Raw genomic sequence first — 25496 nt, 5'->3', positions numbered from 1 at the left:
GGTTCAAAGTGAAATGATTCATAAAGCCTAAAACAAGATGGCTGGTTTTGTTTTATTTGTTCATACTTGAAATAGAACCCAATTCCATGCTAAAATGAAAAACTGCAAAAATGCTGATTTGAAATGGTGGAATATTTCTTTTTTTCTTTTTTTCGTCTGGAACTTCTTCAGCAAGCAGTTTGCATGGACTGAGGTGTCATTCTGCAGTAAACAAAGTATTAATTAAAATATTAGCCACGTGCTAGTTACAAACAGCATCTTAATTGACCTAGTTAGGCCAAAGTGTTGCTGTGGACCATTACACTGGGTGGCATAGCAGAGGCAATTTTGAAGGTTGTCCCAAGAGCTTCATCCGTGCATACATATGCGGCAAATGGCCCCTGTAATCAGCAAATGCCTAATGTCAGGACAGTCAGACCATTGGGAACTGGGGGCTTCTGAACACAAGCTTGCACAAGCAAGTAGATAGAAGAACTGTCTCTGTTCAGACTTTGTTCCTGGGAATAAATGAGACAAGGACAGTGAAGTTTCTGTTTTCTCACTGGGAATGAAGGATTTGCAGGGTTAGAGACACCATTGCTTGAAGTAACAGGTGAAACTCTGGAAAAGCTGAGATATGAATTTAATGATTGCTGTAACCTTGAGCAGAGAGAGACTGCAGAGATAAATGTGCTATTTTTATCTGAAAGTGAAGAAGCTCTGCCCCTAGAGAAATGCTCCAAGCAGCAGGGGCTGCTGGCGGACTCTGGCAAAGGACTGAACCAGAGAGAGCCCAAAACCTGAAAAGAAGGACAGATACAAACTTAGCAAGAGAGCAAGCAGTGAGATTTGTGCACACTCTGGAAAACAGAAGGAAAATTAGGAAGAAAGCTACTGAGGCACAGAGAGAGAGCAGAGGGCTGCAGAAAGCAGAGCCCCTTCATTTCAGTGGCACTGTGAGCTCGGCAAGAGATGAATCACTTGGTCAGGAGCAGGATCCACCAGCCTCATTTCCTGTACCTTCATATCTGGTCCTGTGCAGGCAGATTTAGCATCAGCACCAGTGAGCTGCCCGACCCAGCACCGTACCCTCCGTTACCCTTGCTTCCCCTAAATCTCCCCGTACTCCCAGCTCCCTCTCATGTCCTCATCTGACTCCTTTTGGCCAGCCGGCTGGGAGGAAACAGCGAGGGTTGGTGGAAGGCCAGGGCTTTGCTTGTGCAGCAGCTTGCTGCCAGACTGCATGGCTAACAGCTGATCCCTCCCCGCCACTGTCTGGGGGGTTGTGTTTCGGGGCTCGCTCCTCAGTCTAGACAAACCTATGAGAACCAGAGGTCTCTTAGACCTTCTAAGAGCCCCAAAAGTGCAAAGTACAGCATCCAGCGGCTCTTGCCAGCCTGTCTGTGGTCCCAAACCAGGGCTCCAACAGCGTTTCCAACTTCCACCTCCTCATGCTGTGCCATACCCAGGGGAGGCCTCTCTAGCAGCCCCTGCACATCCCTATGAGGGATGTAAGGGCAGTTCCTTAGCATGACCCCTCCTGACTGTGCCAGACTTCAGCAGCAGTCCGAAGAAGTGGCGGTCTGCCTGCAGACAGCAAATGGGGGTGCCCCCTCTTTTTCTCTCCTACAGAGTGGCCACCCAGAGGGAAGCATGGACTGGGGACATGCTGGGAGGGATGTTTCCAGCACAGTCACTGGTTCAGGGAAGAGTGGGCCTGCTGCTGACCAACCGCCCCCAGCAATGGCAAATGGCAGCCAGGCTGGGCCAGGCAGAGCCCATCTGGCAGGAGGAGCCCAGCAAAGCATGGCCTGAGAGGGGTTGCGGTCGCTGTTACTGCTACTCAGGGAGAACGACTGAAGAACAGCATCAGCCCAAGAAATGTGGGCCAGAGCTGGCCAGAAACACACATGGCAGAAAAAGGAGTCCTGCAATTGCAGTGACACAGCTCTAGACAAGCCTCTGGAGGTGTGAGAGGAGGTCCTGGCTGGTACTGAAATGAAATATGCCCTGCGATCCCACCAACTCATCCAGGGCCCCAGTGCTGGTCCCATCCCTGGTGTCGTTCATGCCCACTCAGCTCACACAGGAACTTCTGAGCCCAGTTCCCACCAGTACCTGCCTCTGGTGTAACCAGATCTCACGCAGACTCTAAACCCTTTGGTCCTCCTCCACTGCCTCTGACACACTCCCGCACAAAAGGTCTCAGCTCTTCTGTTTCCCTCCAGTTCCTGGTTCTGGAGTTGAACCTTTCATCCCACATGGTGTTTGCAGCTACCTTGGCCTCTCATTCCCTCATGCTCCCATCTTGGGCCAGACCCTTGCAGGGGTATAGATATCTTCTCTCATGTCACTGCTTTGCAGCACTGGACCATTCATCTCTCTGTCCTCATCCTTCTATGGTGCTGTCCTTTCCCCTTCTCCCCTGCTCCTCTGGTGAGCTATTCTCTGATTTCAATGCCCGGTTCCTCCTCTCCTTCTCAGCCCCCTCCATCTCAGTGAATTCAACTCCAGCACCAACAACCCCTTTGCATGCTGCAGACACCCCCACATGGCAGCACCGGCTGGGGCCCCCTTACCATGGGTCACTCTGGCTGGCTGCTGTTTGCAAACCCTGCTCCAGCTCTCTTTGCCATGGCCTAGCCACCTCCTTGGCCCAGCACTTGGGCTTTTCTGCCTTCTCTTCCTGCGAGCCTGCTCACTCCTTGGCCCCACACTTGCTCACACCTGCAGAGCATCACTGTGGAAACCCCCATCTCAGCTGGTCAATAGATTCCTGACTTCATCCATGAGTTCTCCTGGTTCCTCACTACTTTATTTCATTAAAGTAGCAAGTTCCACACTGACATTTCCAGCTGCTTCATTAATAGCCACACAGCACAAGACCAGCTGTGAGTGACCACCCTACACATCAGCAGGTGCTTCCCCCATGGGCAAAACAGTGGGGAAATTGCTTTGGATCCCCTGGGGAGCCCAGAGAGGGTGGCAGAGGGGCCAAGCCACCAGCCTGCAGGTAAGTAGCTGGCTGCAGCCCTACTGGAAAGGATGTTTTAGCTTTTAGGGTGATTTCTGTCATTTCTCAGCAGGGAGAACGTGAAATGCCAGTGCCAGGAGTATGAGGCAGCACGTATGCTGCCTCTTCCGGAGACAGTCAAGAGGGCAGGAGATAGTTGTTGGACCAAATCCCTCCCTTGATAAGCATTTTGGCACAGCGGCCTTATCTCAGGGTCACCCACAGCTGAGCAGGTCCCTCTCAGGCCTCCAGGTAACCTCAAAACAGGAGAGGCTTGTGTCTTTGAGCCTTGGCGGGGAGTTAAAGTTTCCTAGAAGGGGACTCTGAAAAAGGACATCTGTGCTGACCCACAGCCTTGTTGACATTAGCAAATGTATCATCCTGTGTCTTTTTTTTTAACCCAAGCTCCTGGAGTCATGTGACTGTGGGAGACTCAGATTTCACTTTACTGAGAAGAAAATGTTAAGCTTTTCTGGATGCACAGAAAAGCTGGAGGCATAAGCCTTGTGGCTTAAAAAGCAGAACAGAAGAATCCATATCCAGCATGTGCTTTTTTTTTCTTTCTTTTTTTTTAATAAGTCTTAATTTGAAGCTCTGCTCTTGATTTTTGGGCTCTGAGTCATGTTTGGGATTATCAGGGCTCTGGGAGCCATCGACTGGCATTTGCAGGGTGCACTGGGAGGGGAGGGAGACAGCCCAGCCCTGCCTGCTATATGTTTCCCCTCACCACCACAAGGATCTGGCTGCGAGATAATAGAGCTCCACCGCCTTTTCCTTAGGGCCTCTCTGTGCTACAGACACAAACTGGAGCACAGGCAGTGTTTAAAGTTCATGCTCTGGCTGAGTGTTACCAGTTACCTCTCTGTGCTCCGTTGCCCACAGCTCGCTTCAGCTTTCTCCTTCTGGGTTGATATTTTCCAGCCTTGGTCTCCACACAAAGGCGATTTGAAAGGAAAGTCTCTTTGAACATGATTTGGCCGTTTCAGAGTACGAAGTCAATGAAAAGCAATGTCTCCATAATAAACATACTATTTTTTTTCTTTCAAGAATACAAAACAGTCGTCTTCTAATATTTAAGTCGCTCTACTGCAGAAACTGCTGGGGGTCAAAACTGACGTCTGGCAGGGAATCATTCCTGACCGAGAAGAACTCTGGAGCGTTCCAGTAAACACTGTGTTTGCTGAAAACTATATCCGCCCAGGCACAGCACGTTTTTAGTGATGGTACCTTTAATCAACACTTGGAAAGCTCACAAGCTGCCTGAAGAAGTAAGAAAGCAGACACTTCAAAGAAATTACTGAACATCCCAGACAATCAGGAGAGGGGCAGAAAGAAGGAGAGATGTTTCCACCCCAAGCTGCAAGAGCCGGACTAGCACCACAGCCTAAAGTTACCTATCGACAGCAGATGTTTATCTGTCCTTGAGAAGGACAATGTGAATGAGATGTATGGAGCCAGGAGCACTAAATCCCTCCTTGGCCAGCATCAGATTGTAGCAGTTCAAAGATACATCACTGAAGACTTCCCAGAACTACAGAAATACCGAAGAGAGCTCAATATAAATCATAGAAGGATTTAGGTTGGGAGGGACGTCTGGAGGCCTCTAATCCAGTCCCTGTGCAGAGCAGGGCTAATTCCAAAACCAGGTCAGGTTGCTCAGGGCCTCCTCCAGACAAGTTTCAAGTATCTCCAAGGATGGAGATCCCACCCTCTCCAGATCCTGTCCCAGGGCTGCATCACTCCTACCATAACCTGAGCTTCACAGATGCAGCATGTCGATGGGTATTCTCAGCTCAAGGAGAGCGGGTTATCTGAAGAGGAATGGAAGAGGTGATTGTGAGAAAGAGAGGTAAATCCTGCAGAGGAGGCCCAAGCACCATCACAGTCCTCTTCTGGTTGTTCATACAAGGTGCAAAACTAGGAGCTTGGGCTGACCTGACTGAGACTTGTGCCTCCCCTTCTCTCCTCCTCTCTTCCCTGGGAGGGATTTGTCACTGAATCCAATGTTGCAGCCAGGTGTTGACAAATGTCACAAGAGAACTTGTAGTGCCCCCACGCCGGTGGGCGAGCAGTGCTGTTTCTATTATTCACGCCAAAGGAAAGCATCCCATCATTGCATGTGGCTGCAGCTCTGGACCCACCAAGTAGCATTCTTGTGTTGGCAGAATCTCTTTCCACAACAACCACAAGAAGTGACTGGCAGAGAGAAAAGAGTTAATGGGAAGTTAAGATTGGGTGGGGTGTGGCTGGGGTCACACAAGCCTCATTAGTTACTCAATCAAACCCAACAGATACACATACAACGGGACCTTCCAGCAATTGGCGCTTGGCAGAGACAGGCTGCCTAAGTATCTGCAGTCCCCGGACAGCTCTTGCAATGCTGGCAATGTATTTTATGCTTTAAGAAACACCCACACAGCAAGTGTATGCTGGAATAGCTGAGAACACGGAGATCCTGCCCACAACATACCCCCCTCCAAGGCTTTGCTGCAACGTGTCTCCATTTTTGTTTCCAGGCCTTGCATAGCTCCAAGAAGGGGAAGGTTTCACAGACTGTGAAATGCTGATGCCAGAAGGATATGTCATAGGGCTGTAGCCTGGGCTACAAACAGGGTAATTGAATGCTCCTGCAAGGCTGGCACACAGAGGTAATACGGCTACAGAAGTGTGGCTGATCTGATGGCAATATGGGAAAGAGTGGTACGGGGAGAGCAGAGTGGCGGGATGAGCTGGGCCCCTTTGAGCAAATACGGGTAACACGTCCAAGCAATGCACAGGGGTGTGAGAGAGAGAGACTTTATCTCTAGACTGTGCTCAGAGCAGCCCGTGTTCACAAAAAGGGATACTGGTGTTTTAATAGACACCAGTCCAGCCTTGGTTTCAAGAGATGGGATTGGTAAAAGGCCAGTGTGACTCTTGGATGGCTGAAAAGAAGGGTGGTCATTTTCCCTGGCTACAGCTCCTCCTGTGCACAAGCCCACGTCCACGCTCTACCCTGCACACCGCAGTGGCCTTCATGTCCTGCTGCACCAAGCGTGCCCACTGATGGGCAGGGGATTATCCCGAGTCCTTGCTCTGCTCCTGCTTTTAGGAGCCCTGAAAGCACTTGCAGCCACATGCAGGGGTCGTGACTGGTCACCTCTCATGGTGAGCCACAGCTGGCCACAGCTGCCAACCCCTCGGGGCATCGCTGAAAGAATCAGAGTTGATTCAGGGGAGAGCTGCAGAGGCAGCTGAAAATACCTTTGAACAAGGAACTTGACAAGCCTCAATGTTCGGCTTGCAAAAAATAAGAATGATCTGAGCCCACAGGAAGGTTCCTAGGTACTACAGAGCCCTGTCCATGCCCCATACATTGCCCCCTCCTCCTGCCCTGTGCTCTGTGATGCATTTCTCTGTGATACCGTAGCACACAAACCTACAAAGGTCACCATTTCAGAAATCCTTGTTAGTCTGGAGCTTTGTGATCGCAGGATCTAGTGGCACGATAACTGACTAACCAAGAAAGGAAACCATAAGGATGCTCAACCATGCAAAGGGAAGGGGCAGATTCCCTGTCCTTTGATGCTTTAGATAAGACTATATTGCCTTTCCGGAAGACATGCTGTGGCTCACGCATGAGTCACTCACTCAGGAGAGGCGTGAGCAGCTGAAATGAAAAAGCCTGCACAATGCTGGTCAGAATGGGTGAACAAAACGTGCTCAGTGGCCTGTTTTCCTGAGACCATGACAGACCTTGTATAATGGTAAACTATTTTGACTTGAGCATCAGTGCATGGCAGCAACTAGCACCAGCAGCTGCTCCACTGCTGTCCCAAACCTCTCGCTGCTCATGCATGACACCTGTAGGTCCCTGCAGCTGCACTTCTCCCAGCACCAGCAGCTGCCTCCTGCCTCCTGCCTCTTGCAGAAATGCAGCTGCAGGACATGAGTGTGTTTGTGGAGGCCCTCAGTGAGTCTTTGACAAGCCCAGAATCCCCTTTGCTCTGCTGTGGTCTGTTTCTTTCTTCTCCATCACAGTCCACCTGGTCCCCCCACTGGACACTGCTGAGAGTTTTGACTCATCTGATTTTGTCCCTGCTCCCTTGGCAGCTGCCACCCATGCCTGAAGCACATGCTCCTCTTGTGTGGCCAAAGACTTCCCCGGTCACTGCACACAAGATCCTCTTGTGTTTAGGGTCTGGCACTCGCAGAGCAGCGAGTGTTGCATGTTCTGCACCATGCATGACCTGCCCCAGCATGTGTCCCCACGGTAACCACGAAGGAGTCTGTCCGCAGAGACGCTGCTGGAACCGGGACTCCACACCTCGTGCGGATCCTTCCAGCAGGCCCTCTGGATGCTCTTTGGAGCAAAGCAAGTTTGCCAGACCTGGCTTCTGAGTGGATTGCAAATCCCTTGTGGTCCTTATCGCTCCTCACAACTCCCTGGCCATCCATTGGGGGGGGGGGGGGGCAATTCTATCTCCTCATTTTTTTGTCTATATCCATACACAGAGCTCTGGGCCCCTTCTTCATCAGCAGCAGCACTACATGTCTCTACTCCACTTTCCTTATAGGACAAGCCAGTGAACGTCTTCCTGCGGTCACTGTCTTGGGCTTTCTGGGATATTCCCAGCTGCAAATGCGTCTTAGGTTCAGACCAGGCATTAGTGAAAATTTCTTCCCCAGGAGGGTGGTGCAGCCCTGGGACAGGTCCCCAGAGAGCTGGAGGATCTCCATCCTTGGAGGGCTTGAAGCCTCAGCTAAATAAAACCACGGCTGTCAAGAGTGAGTACTGGCGACACTTGCTGTGAGCCAGAGCTTGGGCTGGACACCTCCAGGGGCCTCTTCCACCGAATATCCTGTGATCTTCCCTTTACACATAACTTTCGTTTGAGCATATCCCATGTATTCCTGCACAGGCACCATAAAGCTGTGTCACACCCCGTTAGCAACTCGTAGCAAACTTTGTTTCCTATGACAACGGCCATAAACAGCGCGCGTCACAAAGTTCAGCGCGAATCCCTGCAGAGGCAGGTGCTGGGCTCCTCTGTAGCTATGGCAAAGGTGTGTTTACTTCTATGTTTTGTGTGTCGGAATGGAGTAGTGTTACCCCTGGGACGGTGTGTGTGCCTGTGACAGCAGGGCAAGGCTATCGGGTGCCTCCCCCTGCAGCAATTTCGGCATTTATGGGGAACGTGTGGGACCCACACCTGCCATCCATGACAGCCACCTGGGGACCTGCACTGGAGACCGGCCGCACCAGGCCTCCTCCCTGCAGCTCCCACCGCTCCTGGGCAAGGCACCAGCCTTTTGCCACCAGCACGGGCACGAACAGGCAGATCATGGACACGGTCCCAGGTATACTTCTCCCGCCAGTGCTTGCGACGTTTTTTCTCACCCTGATTTTGCACTACATAGCAAACTCTTTTCTGCTTGGGCCTCCCTACAGGAAATGTTTTCTGCCTTTCCCCTTTCTTTTTAGACTGTACCCGTAACTGTGCCTTCCTGGCGCTGGCCAAATTGCGCAGCTTTTCCCCAGCACTTTGCAAACTTAAGCAAATGCTCCCAGCCCTTCCCTGCGGGCAGCTCACGAAATGCTTGGCTCTGCCCTGGCCAAATTGCAAAGTGCTTGGATTCCAGTCCCCTGTGTAATTGCCAGGGGTGGAGGAATCTTGCCTCACATCTATTCTTTCTAGGTACAAAACAATGCTTTCAAAAATCAGAGCTGTTTCACTGGCAAGAGATGGAAGCGGTTAGAAACGTCCAGCTGCCCCAGTTACAATGCCTAGCAAGGCCACTTTCCTGGCCCTGCTCTCTGCATGTTCGACAGATGCGTGCGCTGAGGACTCGTCACCCGGACCCCCAGGACAGCACTGGTCAGGGGCTTTCCATCCCCGCAAGCAACATTACTGCACGTTAGGCAGCTGGAATTGCTGCAAAGCTGTTTCTTGCTCATCCTCGAATCCATTTGCGCCATTCCTCCTGCTAGAGCACAGAGAGCTTGTGTTTAACAACTGCGTGTGTTTTCGCTCAAACATTACGTAATTCGGCAATGAGAGCCCGGTGGACGGGCCAGCCAGACTGCTCTGCCCCCCGCCGATGCGCACCCCACCCTCTCAAACGGAGGGTGCTCTTTGCCCTCCGTGGCCACAGCCCACAGCCTTTCGCAACAGCCGCAGCTGCTGCGCGCAGCGGCCGTGGGGTTGCCGTGCACAAAGAAGAGCAGGTGAAACAGAAAATCAGCATCTGTGCAAGGCCCACCAAGGGCTGAGTGGTTCCTGTGGCTGTTCGCTCTGCAAGGGCCCCCCGTCCCTGACATAGCTGAACTCCAAGCATGGAGGGCAAAACACTCTGCAATTCCCACCTTACAGATTTCCTGGGGCCATAGCAATCAGCACTTTCCCTAAAATAAAGAGGGAGTTGAGATAAGCCAGACAGCTGGGCCCTGGAGGGACTATCCTGAACAAGGATTTAGCTAGCACTTCTTTAAGGAGGTGTCCAGGTTTGCGACTTTTCATCTCTTGCAGGAGAAGGGGAACTCAGTGAATTTGCTGATAATTGTCCTTATCAGAGGCTGCCAATTTCCCCAGCCATGACAGAAGAGTGTGGAGTGTGGGGGCCACTAATGACCATGGTCCAGACCACGTGGGAAGGGAGTGCAGGCATGCCGTTTCCTTGCACATGTCCTCACTGAGTGTGAAGGGCTGTTAGTGGCTCCCTGATCCGCAGCCCTGGGCTCACGGGGGAGGTTGGGTGCTGCGACAAGCTGCATCCCAGCACCTAGCAATGAGCCGATGCAAGGTGAAAGCTCCCGTGTTGGACTTGCGACAGTGGAGCGCGGTACACGCAGTGCTGGTGCCTGGCCAGGCCTGTGGGCTGCAGCAACCCCTGAGAGAGGGGCATGTTGCTTGCCTTGCTCTTCATTCCCCAGGAACTGTATCGCTGCCTGCCCTGCTGCTTTCGCTGCCTGTGCCCGGGCTGCTCCCCAACACTTGTCCGGAGATGCCCCATGAGAAGGGGAACGTGGTGTCCAGCAGGGCCAGATGGACTTCTGAGTTCTCACCAGCCTTAACCTGGGACTGAGAGGCCGAAAGGGGCTTGGACCCCAAGTTTGGTACAGCTGGAGCTGAGCCCCAGGGAGGGGAATAGACAGGAGCAAACAGCTATCGCCTGGCCCTGAACGAACAGACTGGAAATGAGGCAAATACCGTTCTGCATGGGAGCATTCCGGTTCGGCCGCACACCGGGCGTCACACAGGCAAGAAAGCCCCTGGCACCAGTGTCTGGATAGACGTGGGGCAGTGTCTCCGGGATGCGGTGGCCTTTGCTAGCCAGGCCTGGCCACAGCGAGCCAGGAGAGCCCCTGCGGGCCACCGCACCAAGGATGAGCGCTCCATGTCCCCAAGACACCTCGGGGCCGGGGAGAGGGCTCAGCGTTGCGCACTGCTCTCCCCCGCTGGACAGTCTCGGGCGCAGACGGCTCATTTTTCTGCAAACTCTTGTTTCGTCCTCCCGCCGGGCGGCTGGGCCCTGGTGCGGGACACCTCACGCCTGCCACCTAACGGCCCCTGCGAGATGAGCCGCCGGGCACCGTGGCTGTTGTCCGGGTCCCTCCCGTCAGACGCCTGTCCTGGACACCGGCACTGCGGCCAAAGGCAGGACATTGCTGCGCCCTTCCCGCCGCGCCGGGCAGCCTCCCTCTGCCCGGCCCTGTCCCGGACCCCGCAGCACCCCGCCGGCTCCCAGTCACCGTCCCTGCCACCTGCAGCCCTCTGCTCCCACCCAGGCCAGACCTTGCCCTGTCCCCCAAGTGTCCCCCCTCGGTGAGGGCTCTGCCTCCGTCCTCCGGTGGTGCCAGGGACCTTCTGGGGTGAGCAGGGGCAGTCAGGGTTAAACGCTCTCCGCTTTCTCCCCCTCCCTGGCTCGGGGCAGTGCGGCTGGGCGCCCGCCGGCTGGGCGCACCGGTCCAGGTGTAGGATGTCTGAACACAAACAACATTAGCAATTGTAAGAGAGAGAAGCAGGGGCCGAGCTGGGAGGAACTCAAAGCCTCAGCTGCAGCGGCTTGGAGCGCAACACTAAAGCCGGACCCCTCCTGAGACAGCTTATCTCGAGACACTAATGTTTAATTTCCGCCACCTTTCCTGCCTCCCCTCCACCACCTTCATGTCTCCTCGGGCTGGGGGAGCTCTGGCTCTGCCCTCCATCTGTTTCCCTCCGCTTCTGGAAAGCAGTCCTCACTTGACACCCAAGCTGCATCTCCAAGGAGCGCAGGGCTCCCCCTCAGCCCAGCTGGCCCGCCTCGAGCCCCCCGCGCCCAGCCCCAGCCGCAGAGAGGGCAGAGCTCTGCGTCCCCTCCCGCCCCAGGACCGCACGGAGCAACGGGCAAAACCTGGCCGGCTCCCAGGCGCTGGCCCTGGGCCTGCCGAAGTGCGAGGGCGCCTGGTTGCCACCCGAGGTGCGATGTATGGCCCGGCCATTATGGTACGGCGCGGGTCGGCCCTCCCCTTTCCTCCCACTGGAGGCTGTCTTGGCAGCTCCTCCGCTTTTTTGGCAGAGATGCACCAGAATTGGAGAGAGCAGCAAGGGAGAGAAATTAAAAAAAGGGAAAAAAAATACAGCCCAATAGCCTGGAGAGGCTTGTGTGTTTGCCCTTTCGTCATGACGTAGTGTCCTGTGCCTCGCTCTCCCCCCTTCTCTCACTCGTTTTCCCCTCCCTCCTTCCAACCCCCACCCCCCCTTCCCCTCACATCCTTGGAAGCAACAATTAAGCAGCTCTGGGATAAAACACACTGACTGCGAGAGCACGGGGGCATTGCTTCAAGAGATGGCAAGGCAGCCAGCTGCACCCCTCTTTCCCGGAGTCCTCCTCCTCTTCTCCATCCTCCCAGCTTCTCAGCAAGGAGGTAAGGAAAGAAAAGGCTCCTTCCCTTATCCCCAGAGCGAGCTTTCGCGGAGAGCCCGGGACTGCTCTGCAGGGACCTCCATGGGCACCAGGGCTGGGGCACTGCCCCTGTGACCGAGGGGGGAAGCCTGCGTCCTGCCTCAGCCACAGGTGGTCATGGCCAGGGCTGTGTCTCCCAGGGAGGGACAGGCATCCCCTGCCCTGCCTTCGGGGACCTCCCGGCCACCCCAAGGTGGGAGGTGTCCTCAGGCAGCCCCTCTGGGTGCCGGCGGCTGCCTTCCTCCCCAGACGGCTCTTCCTCCCCAGTCCTTGGCTGACGTAGCCTGGTGGGTCTCACCAGAGGAGGGGTGGCACACGGCTGTCCGGGAATGTCACTGGTGGATGAAGCACTTGTCAGGGGAGGCAGGGGAGGCTCCGAGGTGCTGTTTCCTGCTGAGCGTGCCGCGCTCCGAGACACACTCACAGCCCGCAGGGAGAGCGGAGGGCAGGGCGGACGGGGACGGCTGCCAAGCTGTGCCGGGGACTTGTGAGGGTGAGGGGCTGGGGGAGTGCGCGTCCCCCCCCCCAAGTTTGATCGCTGTGTGAGAGCTGGACAGGCAGTCGGGGCGTGCGTGCTCATGTGCGTGCATCCCGCAGCCGATGTGTGGGAGCTGCTGCGCAGTGTGTGGCCATGACAAAGCCTGCAGCCATCACTGGTTGCATTAGTGCATCTGCAGAGCGGCACGACCTGTCCAGACTGTGGGCTCTTGGTGCTCAGCGCAGCCCCTGCACCAGTCTGCTTGTGCACGCGTCCCTGATGGCTGGGTATTTGTGTGTGTCCCCTGGTGCACGCACAGTTCGTGCGAGCGAGTGTGACATGCGCCTTGCGTGAGTGCAGGCTGGTCCCTGACATGGCAGTATCACTCGTAGGGACCGTGTGACACCTCCAGAGCATGCACACATATGCACAGGCAAGGAAACTGCTCCTGGTACCGTGGTGGGGAGGTGAAAGCGCCACGCACCAGTGCACGCGCACCCCCTCCATCACGCCATGCGGTGTGGCGGAGGTTGCAGCCAGCCCGCTCAGCAGGTGCCTGCCTGTGGGACAGCTCGTGTTTCATGGTCAGGACATGTGCAGGCACAGGGGAGACCAGTCCATGCACCACGGCATGTGCTCAACCTGTGCTAGTCACACTGTGTGGGAGTTTCCTAGTCTGCAGTGATCGGCGTGCAAAAGAGCCCAGGGAGCAGTGTGCTTTAGAGCAAAACCGATTTGTTTCACCGGGTTTGTGTCCTGGAGCAGTCCATGAAACACTGCAGGGAAACGCAGAGCACTGCTCGAAACACAGATTTATGGGATGCTGCATTGGCAAAACTGGACAAGGGGCCGTGAGGCAGGGAGACAGCATGATTAGGGATGGGAGGCCAGAGATGAGAGACAGTCAGCTCTGGAGAGCCAGGCGGCAATCTGGTTTTACAGGGGACAGTGCCCTGTCTGTGTGCACAGGGCTTGTGCTAGGGAGAGCGCGCAATGCACTGCCAAAGGGCAAGATCTGAACAGCATCACCAACAGGGTCGGTGCCAAAGCCATTGCTGCGTGGGACCAGCGTCTCGGTGAAAGGAGGCAGAGGGCAGAACACCATGGGCAGTGGCAGGCGCTGCCAGGGCTGCATGTAGGAGCAGGCAAGTGCTGGCTGGAGACATCCCCTTCCCCAGGGCAGAGTCCTCAGGGCTGGTCTTTGCGGTCAGCAGCTCTTTCATGCCAGTTCCCCGATGCGCCCTGCTCTGACCCAGTGCTGCGATTTCCCAGGACCCTGACTGCTGGCTGGTTTGCCTCTGGCTGAGCAGGCGGTGTGGCTCCGGAGTGGTGCCAAGACAGGCGGCTCCCTGTAAAGCCAAGCCGCTGTCTGTGCCTGATCCTGGATAACGGCAGCTCAGGGGCCCGTGGCCAGGGTCAGAGTGCCATCCTTGATGGGATGCAGATCGTTCCTGGGCACTTGCCACCAGTCAGAGTGATACTTCCTGCTGGCTTGTTTAACCACAGTGGCTTTGCTCACCAGCTTGCAAGCATTTGCCAGTTGGGACAATCCCAGGAAGATTTTGGCTCTGAGGCAAGATCCTGCAGGATTTTTTGACTGTTTGGGGCTTTTGGCCCCACTTTAGTTCCTGGCTTGTTCTCAGGGTAGTTTGCTTGTCTAGGGAGGCAGCTCACAGGAGAGCTAACCCTGGCTCTGGACATGGTCCCAGTGCTGATGGGGACATCAGGGGACACTCTCCCATGGAGGAGTGACCAGTGTCTCTGCAGCCTGGCATGCTGCAAGCGGGTGCTTGGTGTTGGGCAGGCTCAGCTGCGCTGCCTGCTCTGCCAGCTCACGCTGGGGCCAAGCTCAGGCAGGGGTATGTCTGGTGGCATGGGGCAGGGATGGTGCACCTGCAAGGGTGCTCTGAGGTGTATCCACACAGAGGTGGCTCAGGGCAGCACCTGCAAGCAGTGTCAGTGGACTGTCCCTTGTGGTGCCTCCAAACCAGCCTAGCTGTGAGCTAGACAGAAAAAAAGACCCTTGAGAGATCCCTGGGTTAGGAGAGGGCGAAAGGGGCAGCCTCATTGCACCCGAGCAGTTTATTTCTGGCAGAGATGCCATGTCCCAGGCCCCCGTGGCTACTCCATCTGAGCAGTGCCTGTCTGTGGAGGAGCTGAACCTGGGCTTTCAGCTGCGTGGGACTGGCTGTAGTTGGGAAGCTCTCTGGCCTGGGTGTCCGGGCAGTGAGTTGGGCTCAGGCCCTGCCTGCTTTGTAGACTCCCTGGGGTGCAGATGTGTACAGGACACTGTGGAGGAGCTTCATGGCCTCATGGGCTGGAACTGGGCCCCCATATGGGGAAGGCACATCTCCTCTAAAAGGTGCCAAATCCAGCACTCCCCAGCATTTGGGGAGAGGTATCTGCCCTTCAGGACTTTCCACGCCAGGGGCACAGGGATGTCCCCAGACAGGGGCACTGGCGGTCCTCAGAGAGGACAGAGACACCATGGGGTGCCCCAGCCCAGTGGGCTCTGGGGCCATAGGGGGATCTCAGGTGTGTGCAGGCAGGCTGGCAATGTGTGTGTTGGTATACTGGCCTCCAACGGGGCACTGTGACTCTCCTGAAGATCGTGTGAGGATACAAAAGTCAGCCAAGAGTCCCAAAGCTGCTGAGGAGCTGGCGCTTTGGTCTCCTCCAGGCTTGGCTCCCTGTAAGGAAGTTAGTGCAGGTTCTTGGAGGAGAGTCATTCTGTGACCACCATATGCTCAGAAAGCAGCTCGGGGGCATGTATCAGATTGTGAGAAAGAAACTGGCCCAGGGTTGGGATTGCTGAGAGCCTTTCAGCTCTCCTCCGCTGCCTAGGCCAGAGCCCAAGTTGGGGCAAGGGGCAGGGAGCCATCCTGCTGTCTCCAGGCTGCCTCACTCGTGGGCACCCCAGACACAGTCCTCTCCGCCTGGCATCCCTTGCAGGCCAGCCTGGGCAGGCATCTCCCCTTCCCAGCACATCTCCTGGAGACCCTGGCCTGGTGGGGCTGCTCCCTCAGCAAATTACTTGCAGGGAGCAGCTTGTTCACAAGGGAGGTTTCAGTACTCAGAAATGGAAGCTGAAACTTTTGGGACTGGGCACAAGCCAGGCTCTTAAACGCAGCTCTCCCCACTCCCCCTGTTAGGCACTCACTCCTGGCTGCTTTCCTGAGCTGCTACCAGTGGGCTCCGGTCAGGACACAGCTCGGGTTCAAAGCGTGCCGGGTAGTTGCCTGGAGATTGTATGTTTCCAAAACTGATTCTCCCAGAAAAGAAAACAGAAATGTGAGGAAAGAGGGAAATATCTCCAGCAGTTACTTGCTGAGCCTCCTTCAGGAATGATTTCATGCACGCACAGAAAGGACAGCGAGGTCTGCTGACGAATCGGATGTTTGGCTGCCTAGCTCGGGTGTGATGAGGGCTTTAGTTAGTGTCAGAACTGAGGCTGAGCACTAATGTCCTACGGTGGATGTTTCAGCCTGTTCTCTTCTCTCTAAAGAGAGGAAAATAAGATGTTGACCCCAGAAAACATCTGTACTTCTTACTCGTAAAGAAATCCACAAATCATAATGCAGATAGTAAAAATAGTGGAGATAATAGCATTGTGCAGATAATAGAAATAGTGATCAAATGATAGAGAGCACGATGGAAGAAAAAGTCCCGGTTTTAGAAAAAAAGTCTCCATGCCAGATCCTGAAGTACTTCCATGCCTTAAGCCTTAAGCTAGCACAGCACATTGAGATGCAAATTCCCATGCCTCTGAACTGAGAAGAAAGTTCCCCCTGTGAAAGTCCCCCCTGCTGCTGACTAGCCCCGTGCTTGTCAGGTCTGTGGACTTACTAGCCAGCTGCAGAAGACATGAGCACAACCCTGAACATCACTGGCAGAGTGGAGAACTCAGGAAGACCTGTGTCTGACTCCTTTATGGCAGCACTGGAGGTACCTGGCTCTCCCCAGGCTGGGAGTTGCAGAGAAATGCTGTCTTCCCAAAGTCCCAGGCAGGCTCAGTCCATGGATAGAAAAAATGCGGAGATCCTTCAGTCCTGGAAGAGCTGTGACTCAGTTCCTTTCTTCCCAGCTGTGCCAAGGGAAGAGGGGAAGAGGGGATGGCGAGGCTAAAGGGAGAGCACCCAAAGCAAGGGATTAGATCCCCGAGCTGTGCTATAGTGAGAGACCACCTGCCTGCAGCCGGGAAAGAGATCCAAGGCTGGGCCCTGGTGAAAGACTGGGCTTAGAGGTGTGTGATAAGCATGGCCATGTGAACACAACCCAGACACCAGGTGGAGGAAAGAATAACAATTGCCATAGCTTGGTGTGCCCTCGGAGAGCCCAGCGATGCAGCCAGAACAGGAAGCAAGGACTGCCTTGAACACCAGGGCTGTGGTGGCTCTGCTGATCGGTGGGATTGGCAACACTGGGACAAATTTGGCTGTTGAGCCTGGTCCTTGGCCTGAGACCTGAGTGGGTCAGAGACCTACCTGTGCCATCTGGCAGCCAGAGCACTGCTTCCCCATCGGGAATAGCACTCAGCTCTGCGGGGCTCCCGCCGCCACCACCACCACCGCACCAGCTCTCGATGCCAGCAAAGAGGGCCCATGGGAGCTTGTAAAAGAGTCATTGCAACTTTAACACCAAGTGCAGAGCTGACCACATTTGGCATCAGAGCTGGTCTTGTTAAGCCAGGGAGAACCAGCAAGGGGAGAGCAGGCCTCTGCAATGCTCCTGAGCAAACCCATCGTGTCCTCAAACCTAGAACAACCTCCCTACCACAGACATCCTGCTGCCCCCTCTGCCAAGACCGTGGCAATCCAGGGCTTGCTATGCCCCTCAGCCTCCTGATGTGGGCATGGAGGGGGCTAATGAGGCTGAAGCTAATGAACGCCTGGCCACTGGCATTATGAGCCAGCCATGTCCTCTTTAACCCTCCGAAACATGCATACCTCCCACGGATCAAGGCACTGGGATGAGCACAGAGTCTTGGCCCTAGGCAAGAGTCAGGACAATGTCTGGGAGATGCTTCCTGCAAGACCCAGGCTGCCGGAGGCCACCGCTATGCTCTCCAGGACTATGGAGGCAGTGGTGGTGGGATCGCAGCAGCCACAACTGGGGAACCTCCCTGGCAGGGGCCACAAGTGCCCTGGCAGGAAGGAGTGGTGATCCCAGGCAGGCACCCAGGGAAGGAGATCTGCAGCCCCAAGGTGACCTCACCTGGACTGTCCTTATGTTCCTGTGCACCCTAGGAAGGGTAGAGGCCATTTGGGCCTCCAGCCTCATTCTGGCTTCCCCTCAAGTTCTCTGACCAGCCAGAGATGGGGAATAGGGACAAAGGGGTAAGAGACCTGAGCTCAGCTTGGCATCTGGGTCCTCAGTGTGCCTGGATCTGCATTCCCAGCACCATCTCAGCACCAGCCTGGCGACAGCAGGGCCCTAGCCTGGCTCAGCAAATGAGGCCACGAGGCTCGGGGGCACTGCGGGGAGCCGAGCCCAGCTGGAGGATCCCCGCCGGTGGGGACCCTTCTGCCTTGCAGGGGACAGCTGATGGCCTTGGGCATCCTGCTCCCTGAGCATGTTTATAGCTCCTGGCCGTCCCGAAGGCTCTCGCTCCCAGCGGCGGCAGAGCATCCCACGCAGCCAGCCGCAGCCTTCCCTTCCCAGCATGACGGGTGGGGGAGGACGGGTGACGTGTAGACGCTTCCAGTTTGTTTGGAAACAAACAAAAAGCTGGGATTTGTTTTTCCGAGCTTGGGGGGGTGGGGGGCGGAGATGTGCTGGGAAAAGGAGCCTGCTTAAGTCCTGGCCAGCTGCCTCCCTCAGCAGGGCAGGGCTGTGCCGGGCTGTGCCGGAGGGGCGAGACGGCCATCCAGACAGCGGGGCAGAGCAATGACTGAGTGCGTGCCTCTGGCTTGCTGGAGCATGTTATCAGCCCCAAATTCCACCCAAAGTGAGATCAGCTGTTTGAAGGCTGGACTTAATCCCTGGCCCTGGCGGGCTCAGCCCAGTGCTGGCCATGCTGGGCAGCCCGCAGTGGCAGGATAGGGAGTCTCTGGGCTTGGAGCTGCTGGGGCCCCAGGCCAGCTGGAGTGGCCCCAGGCTGCCTCATAGGTAGCCAGGAGCCCTGGGAGGCAGCTTTTGGGTCACAGAACCAAGCCCTGCTCTTTGGCATCCTTGGGGCACGTGTGGATGTCATGGGGACAGTGGCGCAGTTTGGAGGGGTGAGTCCTGGGCACTGTGTCGCAGACACAGCGCTGTGCATGCACCTGTGAATGCCTGATGCATCTGTTCCCTGTGTTTGGGAATCCTGATGTGTCCCCTGCATGTGTCCTCACCTGTCCTCTGTGTGTGTATCCTGACACACACCCTCTGCATGTGTGTGAATCCGTGTGTGTGTGTGTGTGTGTATCATGACGTGTCCTCCGCATATTTGTGTGTATCCTGACACACGTGTCCTATGTGTGCCTGTGTATCCTGATGCCTGTGCTGTGCAGGTGTCTGCATCCCAACACCTATCCTGCACGTGTGTGTATCTGACACAGGTGTCCGGTGCGCGTGTATCCTGACATGTGTCCTGTGCACGTGTATCTTGACTCCTGTGACATGCATGCGTGTAGATGCTGACACGTGCCTTCTGTGTGTGTGTGCACGTGTATCCTGACACCCATTCTGTCTGTGCGGCTGAGCTGGGAGTCCAGCTGGACCCTGTCACAGGTACCCTGCATGGTGCAGGGACACATGTTAGCTGAGGCAAGGGGAGTGCTGAGCTGTCAGGGGGTGCCAGAGGTGCGCATAGGGCTATGGGGGAGCCCTGTCATTAGCACCACATCTGGTGGGTGCTAGAAGGAGAAGAGATAAGCAGCAAAATGTGAGCCCCCACCCTGCCAAGCTGGCTCTGCCACCCAGGTCCCTCCTCATCACCTGCCTCCTCCATTGGTCACCCTGTCCCGGCCGCCTGGACACTGCCAGCCCTGTGGCCAGCTGTTGACAGGGTCTGTGCCACCCGCGTGTGCCTCCAGGGTCCCCCGCCAGCCTGGCCGGGGAGCTGGGGAAGCTGCTGCTGCCCTGGAGCAGGGGAGCAGGTCTGTGTCACTGCAGGGCTCTCAGCACCCGTCCTCTGTGAGCCCTGTCACCTCTGCCCAGGACAGGCAGGAGAGCTGGGTGCAGACCGCCACGGCGGGGCTGGCCATGGCAGCCCTGCACTTAGCTCCAGCAATCCCCAGTGTCCAAAACCAGTGTCCAAACCCTGCCGTGCCCAAATCCTCCCGCAGCCTCATTCCAAACCCTACAGCACTACCAACCCTACTGCATGTCCTACAGCACTGCCCGTCCCACTGCCAGCCTTGCTGCCCACCGATCGCACTGCCAACCTCGTGGCAAACCCTACAGCATACAAACGTCACAGCACTGCAGATCCCATCCCCAATCTCACAGCACTGCAAACCCAGTCACGTACCGCACAGCACCTCTAACACTGCTGCCGACCCTACTGATTGATAACCTCACAGCACAGCAAACTCCATGGTATCAACCCCCACCCCCACCCCACAGTGCTGAAAACCCCACAGCTCTGCAATCTCCACTGTAACTCCCACTGAGAAACCCACAGTGCCAAAACCCCACTGCCCCAAAATACTCCCAGTATTGTGAACCCACCAAGAACTTGAGAGTGCCCCCCACCTCACAGTACCTCACTCCCAGCCCCATTATAAACCCCACAACACACCTAATTCCTCACTATCACACCCCACCACAAACTCCACCGTGGATCAACAGCAAAACAAGCCCCACTGCAAATCTCATTGACCCCCTCACCCCTGCTCCTCCACCAGCCACCTCCACAGTGCCAAAAAGCCTGGCAAAAAGCAAAGTACCCCTCTGCATTGCAACCTGCTTGTACTGCAAACCCACCTGCAGAGGAATCCACCTCCAGTCTCTACTGCATCCAGGGCCCTCATGGAACAGGCTGGACCGTCCAGGTAATTGCCTGGTGGTCTGCAGGAGACAGACAGGATGCAGTCCAATAGCCCTGAAAACATTCCCATGGTGTCTAAGCATGAGCTCTGAGCACAAGCGCCAACTGCCCTTGAAACCAGTGGGAACTGGGAGCTTATCTCAGTGTTGCAGAGATGCCTAGAAGGACACAGGCCCAGTAGGAGGTGGGTTTGGTGGGTCTCAGTGCCATCTCCTCATCCAAAATACCAGCCCTCCCAGCTTGAGCCCAGGAGGGTCTTCCCACTCGCAGTCTGGCAGGCAGGGCAGGCAGCCAGTGTGTGCACGGGACAGCACATCCCCCTGCTTGCTCCCCGCAGGGATGCCCAAGCTCGAGTGAGACCCACATGGGCTGTGGAGATTAACTGGGATGACCCCCATACTTGAGTGCTGTAGGGCCTGAACCCATTCCCTCCAGGGCCAGGTGAAGCTGAAAGATGGCGGGAGATGCCTATGACCGTGTTATGGGACTGGCTGTCGGGGGCAGAGCTGGGTGCTAGCCAGACCTGCTCAGTGCCAGGCCCAGTGTCCCTCCCACCCTTAAGGGACCTGTGCCATGTCTTGCTGACACCACCAAGCTGTTTGCCCTGGCTTCCAGCTGTCCTGTCCCCATCATCACTAGAGAAACTGAGGTGCAAGGAAAGGCAGGGACCTGCCCTTGATCCCTTACCCTGGAGCTGTGTATCACATCCCATCCGGTGAGAGCAGCTCCCCTGTCGCAGGGAAGTGCCACCAGCCTCGACCTACTGGAGGCAGGAATCCCTGTGGGACTTTTAATGACTGCTTCTTCTCTCGCAGGGATCCCTGGTGCTATTCCTGGAGGGGGAGTTCCAGGAGGAGGCTTTTTCCCAGGTAAGGGGGGCCCAGACACTGCAGCACAGCGGGGAGCAGGCAATGCTGGGGGGAGGCATCTCCCTGCTTGGAAGGATGAGGCAGCATCCCCAGGGCAAGTCCTTGGGGGGACAGTAGCCAGGGCATCTCTGAGCCTGAGCAAGGATGGCTGGCAGCTGTGGGGGCCCTGTTAGCTGGTGCTGGGAGGAGCTGAGGACACTCTGCCAAGCAGCTTGGCCCTGGGACCCCCAGGCCCGTGGCATGGGGGGCAGGGACTGTGTGGCTGTGCCAGGCGTATGGTGGGGGTCACTAGACCTAGGCTGTCATCTTCACACTGCTTGGACCTTGCTGTGGGAGGCTAAGACCCAGGGCTTGTGCTTGGAGGTCAGAGTCTCCTCCCAATGCTCCAGCCAGGGGCTTGAGGACACCACAGGGGACACCCTATGCCTGTCATGCCCCACTGTGCCCCCTTCCACCTCTGATTCTGTGGCATCAACCCAGAGGGAGCCTGGCAGGGCAGTGGGGCTGGAGGGAGCTTACAGAGACCAGAGCTAAAACTGTGCCATTGTTCGCAGGTGCTGGGGTCGGCGGTTTGGGAGCAGGTGAGTACTGGGACCCCTTTGCCCATGCTACACCAGGAGGGGGAGAAGGGTGTCCTCACGAACAGCCTTGCGGTGGGGGGACTCCAGGACTGGGGGCAGACACCGGCCCAGCACGGGAAGGCAGAACAAGCTCTGCGAGCTGGCAGCAAGAGCTGGCCTCACTCAGCTGGGAATAATGGCTCATCTTGCAAGGGGGCCGAGGCGAGTTCCCCCTCCCCGGATGCCTGCAGAGGAAAGTCATGTTCCGTGGGAGATGGCTCTGACTGCTCTCCCCTCATCTCCCATAGGACTTGGTGCTGCAGGGAAACCTCTCAAACCAGGTAAGAGGTGTTTCCTTGTCTCTCTTGCTGACTCTAGCCCACCTGTGACAGGAGCAAGAACTCGGAAGGAGGCCGTGGGGGACGGGTTATTTCTCAGCACCTGCTGTCCTTTGTTTCTCCTGCGTGGCCAAGGCCCAAGGGCTTCCCCCCCGGCTGCGCTCTTGGCTAAGGCAAACACCAGCCTGCCGCTTTCCACTCCTGCCCCACCATCCTAACCCTTGCCAAGCTCCTGGTAGCTCTGAGGGCTCCATGTACCTTCTTTCCTCGTCTGCTGCTTTGGCGAGCTGATGCCTCCTGCCCCAGCTGATCCCAAACACCGTGTCCCCTGTGGCTGTGGGACATCACAGAGCCACTTGCTGGGTTCTTGCAGCCTGCAAACCTGCACCAAGGCTTCTCGGCTCAGGGAAGATGTAAAGCCCAGTAACATGAGCTCTGCGCTGACCCCAGTCCTGCCAGGAGCCGGTGCCTGTGGGAAGCTGGCAGCACCTCTGCCTGGCTGGATTCGTGGCCAGGCAGCTTTTGCAAGGGCTCCCGCACCCCATGCTGAGATTTGTCTGTCCCAGAAGCCAGGGGCTGGGAGGGGCCATTGTCGGGGCAGAGACGAGGCTGTAGCAGGAGGATGCGCAGTTGAGGGCAGTCAGCCTCTCTGACACACCGAGACGGCTGCAGGGCAGGGGTTGCCGGGAGGTGCTGGGGAGCACTGCCCCAGCCAGCCGTGGGTAACGTGGGGCAGAGCGCAGGGCCTGGCTGCCTGGGTGCAGGTCTGGTGTTGACGGAGAAGCCCCAGCCTGATGCCCGTTGGGGCCCAGGTGGAGATGTTGTTTCAGACTGGGGCCAGGGTCTCTCTGCCTTGCCAGGTGCCCAGGACCCCGGGGCCCGGTGCAGGTCCCCTGGCCCGCCTGCCCACAGCCACCCCAGGGTGGAGGTGAGCCGTCCTCCCTCGGCCCCCGGCCGGCCTGTCTGCGCCGCAGGAGCGCCAGCCCAAGGCGGGGGCCTGCAGCCTCCGTTTACTCAGATTTCAGTGTGTGGAAAGAAAAACAAGGCCCTTTATTTCTGCGTAATTAAAACCAAACGCTATGCAGCCGTGAAGCCCCAGCCGGAGCGGTGTCCGCGCCATGAGCCAAAGGCAGTGGAATTTGCGCCTGGAGGGAGCGAGCCCTGATTAGGCCCAGATGTTGGAAGGCAGTGTTGGCCGGAGGCAGAGGGACTCATTCCTCAGCCATAAACATTTCGGCTCCATCCCCCCCGGCCCTGCAGGGTGGGGGGCAGGCGAGGGAGAGTGAAGAGGGACGGCAGTGCAGAGCGAGGCCGGGGGGTCAGGGCACTGCCAGGCAGGGACATGTGCCATCCCCCACCCTTGTCGGGACCTGCCTTCGTCCCCTGTGCCTGCCCCCCAGCCATGGCACCCAGGAGAGAGGGCTCTCCCAAAGGCCAGGATCAGCAGGGTCACGCCGCAGTGCGGGTGGTTAGGTGCCCCGCCGGTGCGGATTGCCTCCGGGAGCTCTCCGTGCACACGGGCGTGCGCCTGTGCTGTGCCTCCCCGGGATGAGATGATGGCTGTGATGCTGGAAGCAGAGCACTTCTGCTCAGCCAGTGCTGGTGGGGACAGCCCTTCATTTGCCTGGCGATGCTTGTCCCAGCGCCCGGCAGGGGCTCTTGGAAGACCTGAAGCCAGTCCGCCCTGCCTCGTGCGTGGAGCAAGAGATTAGGCCAGCAACCTTCCCGAGTGGCTTCCAGGGAAAGCCCACAGCCAGCCATGCCAGCTGGAGGCTGCAGCTGCGTTTGCACAGGACTGGCCTGAGCCAGTGCAGCAAAGCCCACGGCCTCTCCCGGCCCCTTCCTGGGTGCCCCTGCACCTGGGCTCAGCCCCCGCCCTTCCCCTTTCACTCCCTTCTCTTTCCAGGGGTCGGAGGCCTCGGGGGACTCGGCCCGCTTGGCCTGCAGCCAGGTGAGCAGAGTGCTGGAGATCCCCAGCTGAGGACTGTCCCCAGCACCCAGCAGATGCAATGTCCCATCCTGTCCTCAGAGACCCACCCTGGGGACAGCATGTATCCCCGCCAGGTGCTCGCCTTACCCTGCCTGGTGGATCCTGCCTGGGCTGGGTACCCTTCCCAGACCTGAGGGACTGGTGGCCACCAGCAGACAGATGAGTGGTCCCCCAGCATCACGACCCCACCACATCAGACCCAGTGCAACCCACAGGAAGGCTGGGCCCTACTGTCCCAAGCAGCAACAGGAGAGGAGGTGGCAGGACCCAGGATCCCCACAGGGTCTGTAGCAAAGGGACGGTGCCCACAGGTGGCCCAGCCAGTCTGCCCAGGGCAGCAGGAGACCCAGGCGTGCACAGCAGCCTGGGTGGCAGAGGCACTACTGGAGACAGGCAGGTGTAGGGACATGGTCAGGGACAGGCACCTGGAGGGGAGGTGGGGAGAGGTTACCCCAAACGAGCAGGGAGAGAAGTCACTTGCGCACGCCTGGCAGGCACCCCCAGAGCCAGGCTTCCAGCTCGCAGCCTGCTGCAGATACCTCCTAACCACTGCCTAGCGCAGACTTACCACAGCCCCGGCGTTCCCACCGCTCCCTAGGCCATCCATGGCCTCCCCTGGCTCACCACCCATTGCCATATCTTGCATGGAGAATGGGATACTTCTCTTCCTGGGCACTTTTCCCTGTCTACAACAGGCCAGAGGTCAAGCCGGCCTGGGAGAGCTGGTACTGGAAGGCATGGGGCAGGGGAGTGCCCCACAGCCCACTGGTCCTGGCCTCCAGCCGGTCTTGGGCTCCAGGGGATTGATGCTGGTTCTCCTTCTCCACGATAGGTGCTGCAGGCCTCTTCCCAGGAGGCGTCTTCCCTGGTGGTGTCTTCCCAGGTGCTCCATCTGCAGCTGCTCTTAAGGCTGCTGCAAAAGCTGGTGAGTGCACGTGGCACCCTTGGAGATGCTGGCAGGCCCAAGTGGTTGGGCATGGGGCCTGTACCAGCACCTCGTACCGCTTGTGCTACCTAGTTAAGCTGTAGGGCCTGGGCAAGACAATACCAGCCCTGAGGTTCTAGGTATCTCCTCCAAGCCTTGGCTCTTCTAGATGAGCCTGCCCTTCCCTCTGGAGGCCACAGGGACAGCAGATGAGGTACAACAAGCAGGAGGTGCTGCTCTCTGTTATCCCTGCCAGGGATGTGGTAGGGTGGTAGAAGTGGGCAAGCAGAGGAACCCTGGCAAATTTTCTTGTGGCAGCCATGCCAAAAAAGGGGCACTGGCCAAGCCTGAACCATGAGGTAACAGAAAGAATGGAGCAAATGTTCAGCTCCCCGCCCTGGGAAGCAGGCTCCCATGCCCAGGCCTGGAGGAGACCTTTCCCCTCTG

General features: G+C 57.1%; 1 protein-coding gene across 13 annotated transcripts in view; it reads left to right on the top strand.

Moving 5' to 3' along the window:
* The first annotated feature begins 11508 nt into the window (after positions 1–11508).
* ELN (elastin) overlaps positions 11509–25496 on the top strand; it is a 33053-nt gene continuing 19065 nt past the window's right edge. For 10 of the 13 annotated variants that reach the window (XM_064523476.1, XM_064523471.1, XM_064523474.1 and 7 more), the window contains exons 1-6: positions 11509–11879; positions 21183–21236; positions 21791–21817; positions 22105–22137; positions 24041–24085; positions 24957–25049. In XM_064523476.1, coding sequence (XP_064379546.1) covers positions 11801–11879; positions 21183–21236; positions 21791–21817; positions 22105–22137; positions 24041–24085; positions 24957–25049 — 331 coding nt within the window. In that variant the 5' untranslated portion in view covers positions 11509–11800. The remainder of the gene's footprint in view (positions 11880–21182; positions 21237–21790; positions 21818–22104; positions 22138–24040; positions 24086–24956; positions 25050–25496) is intronic. The other 3 variants (XM_064523477.1, XM_064523475.1, XM_064523469.1) reach the window with 1 other exon arrangement.

Source organism: Dromaius novaehollandiae, chromosome 19, assembly GCF_036370855.1.
Source record: "Dromaius novaehollandiae isolate bDroNov1 chromosome 19, bDroNov1.hap1, whole genome shotgun sequence".
Lineage (NCBI taxonomy): Eukaryota > Metazoa > Chordata > Aves > Casuariiformes > Dromaiidae > Dromaius > Dromaius novaehollandiae.
This window is presented reverse-complemented; position numbering and strand designations above follow the sequence as displayed.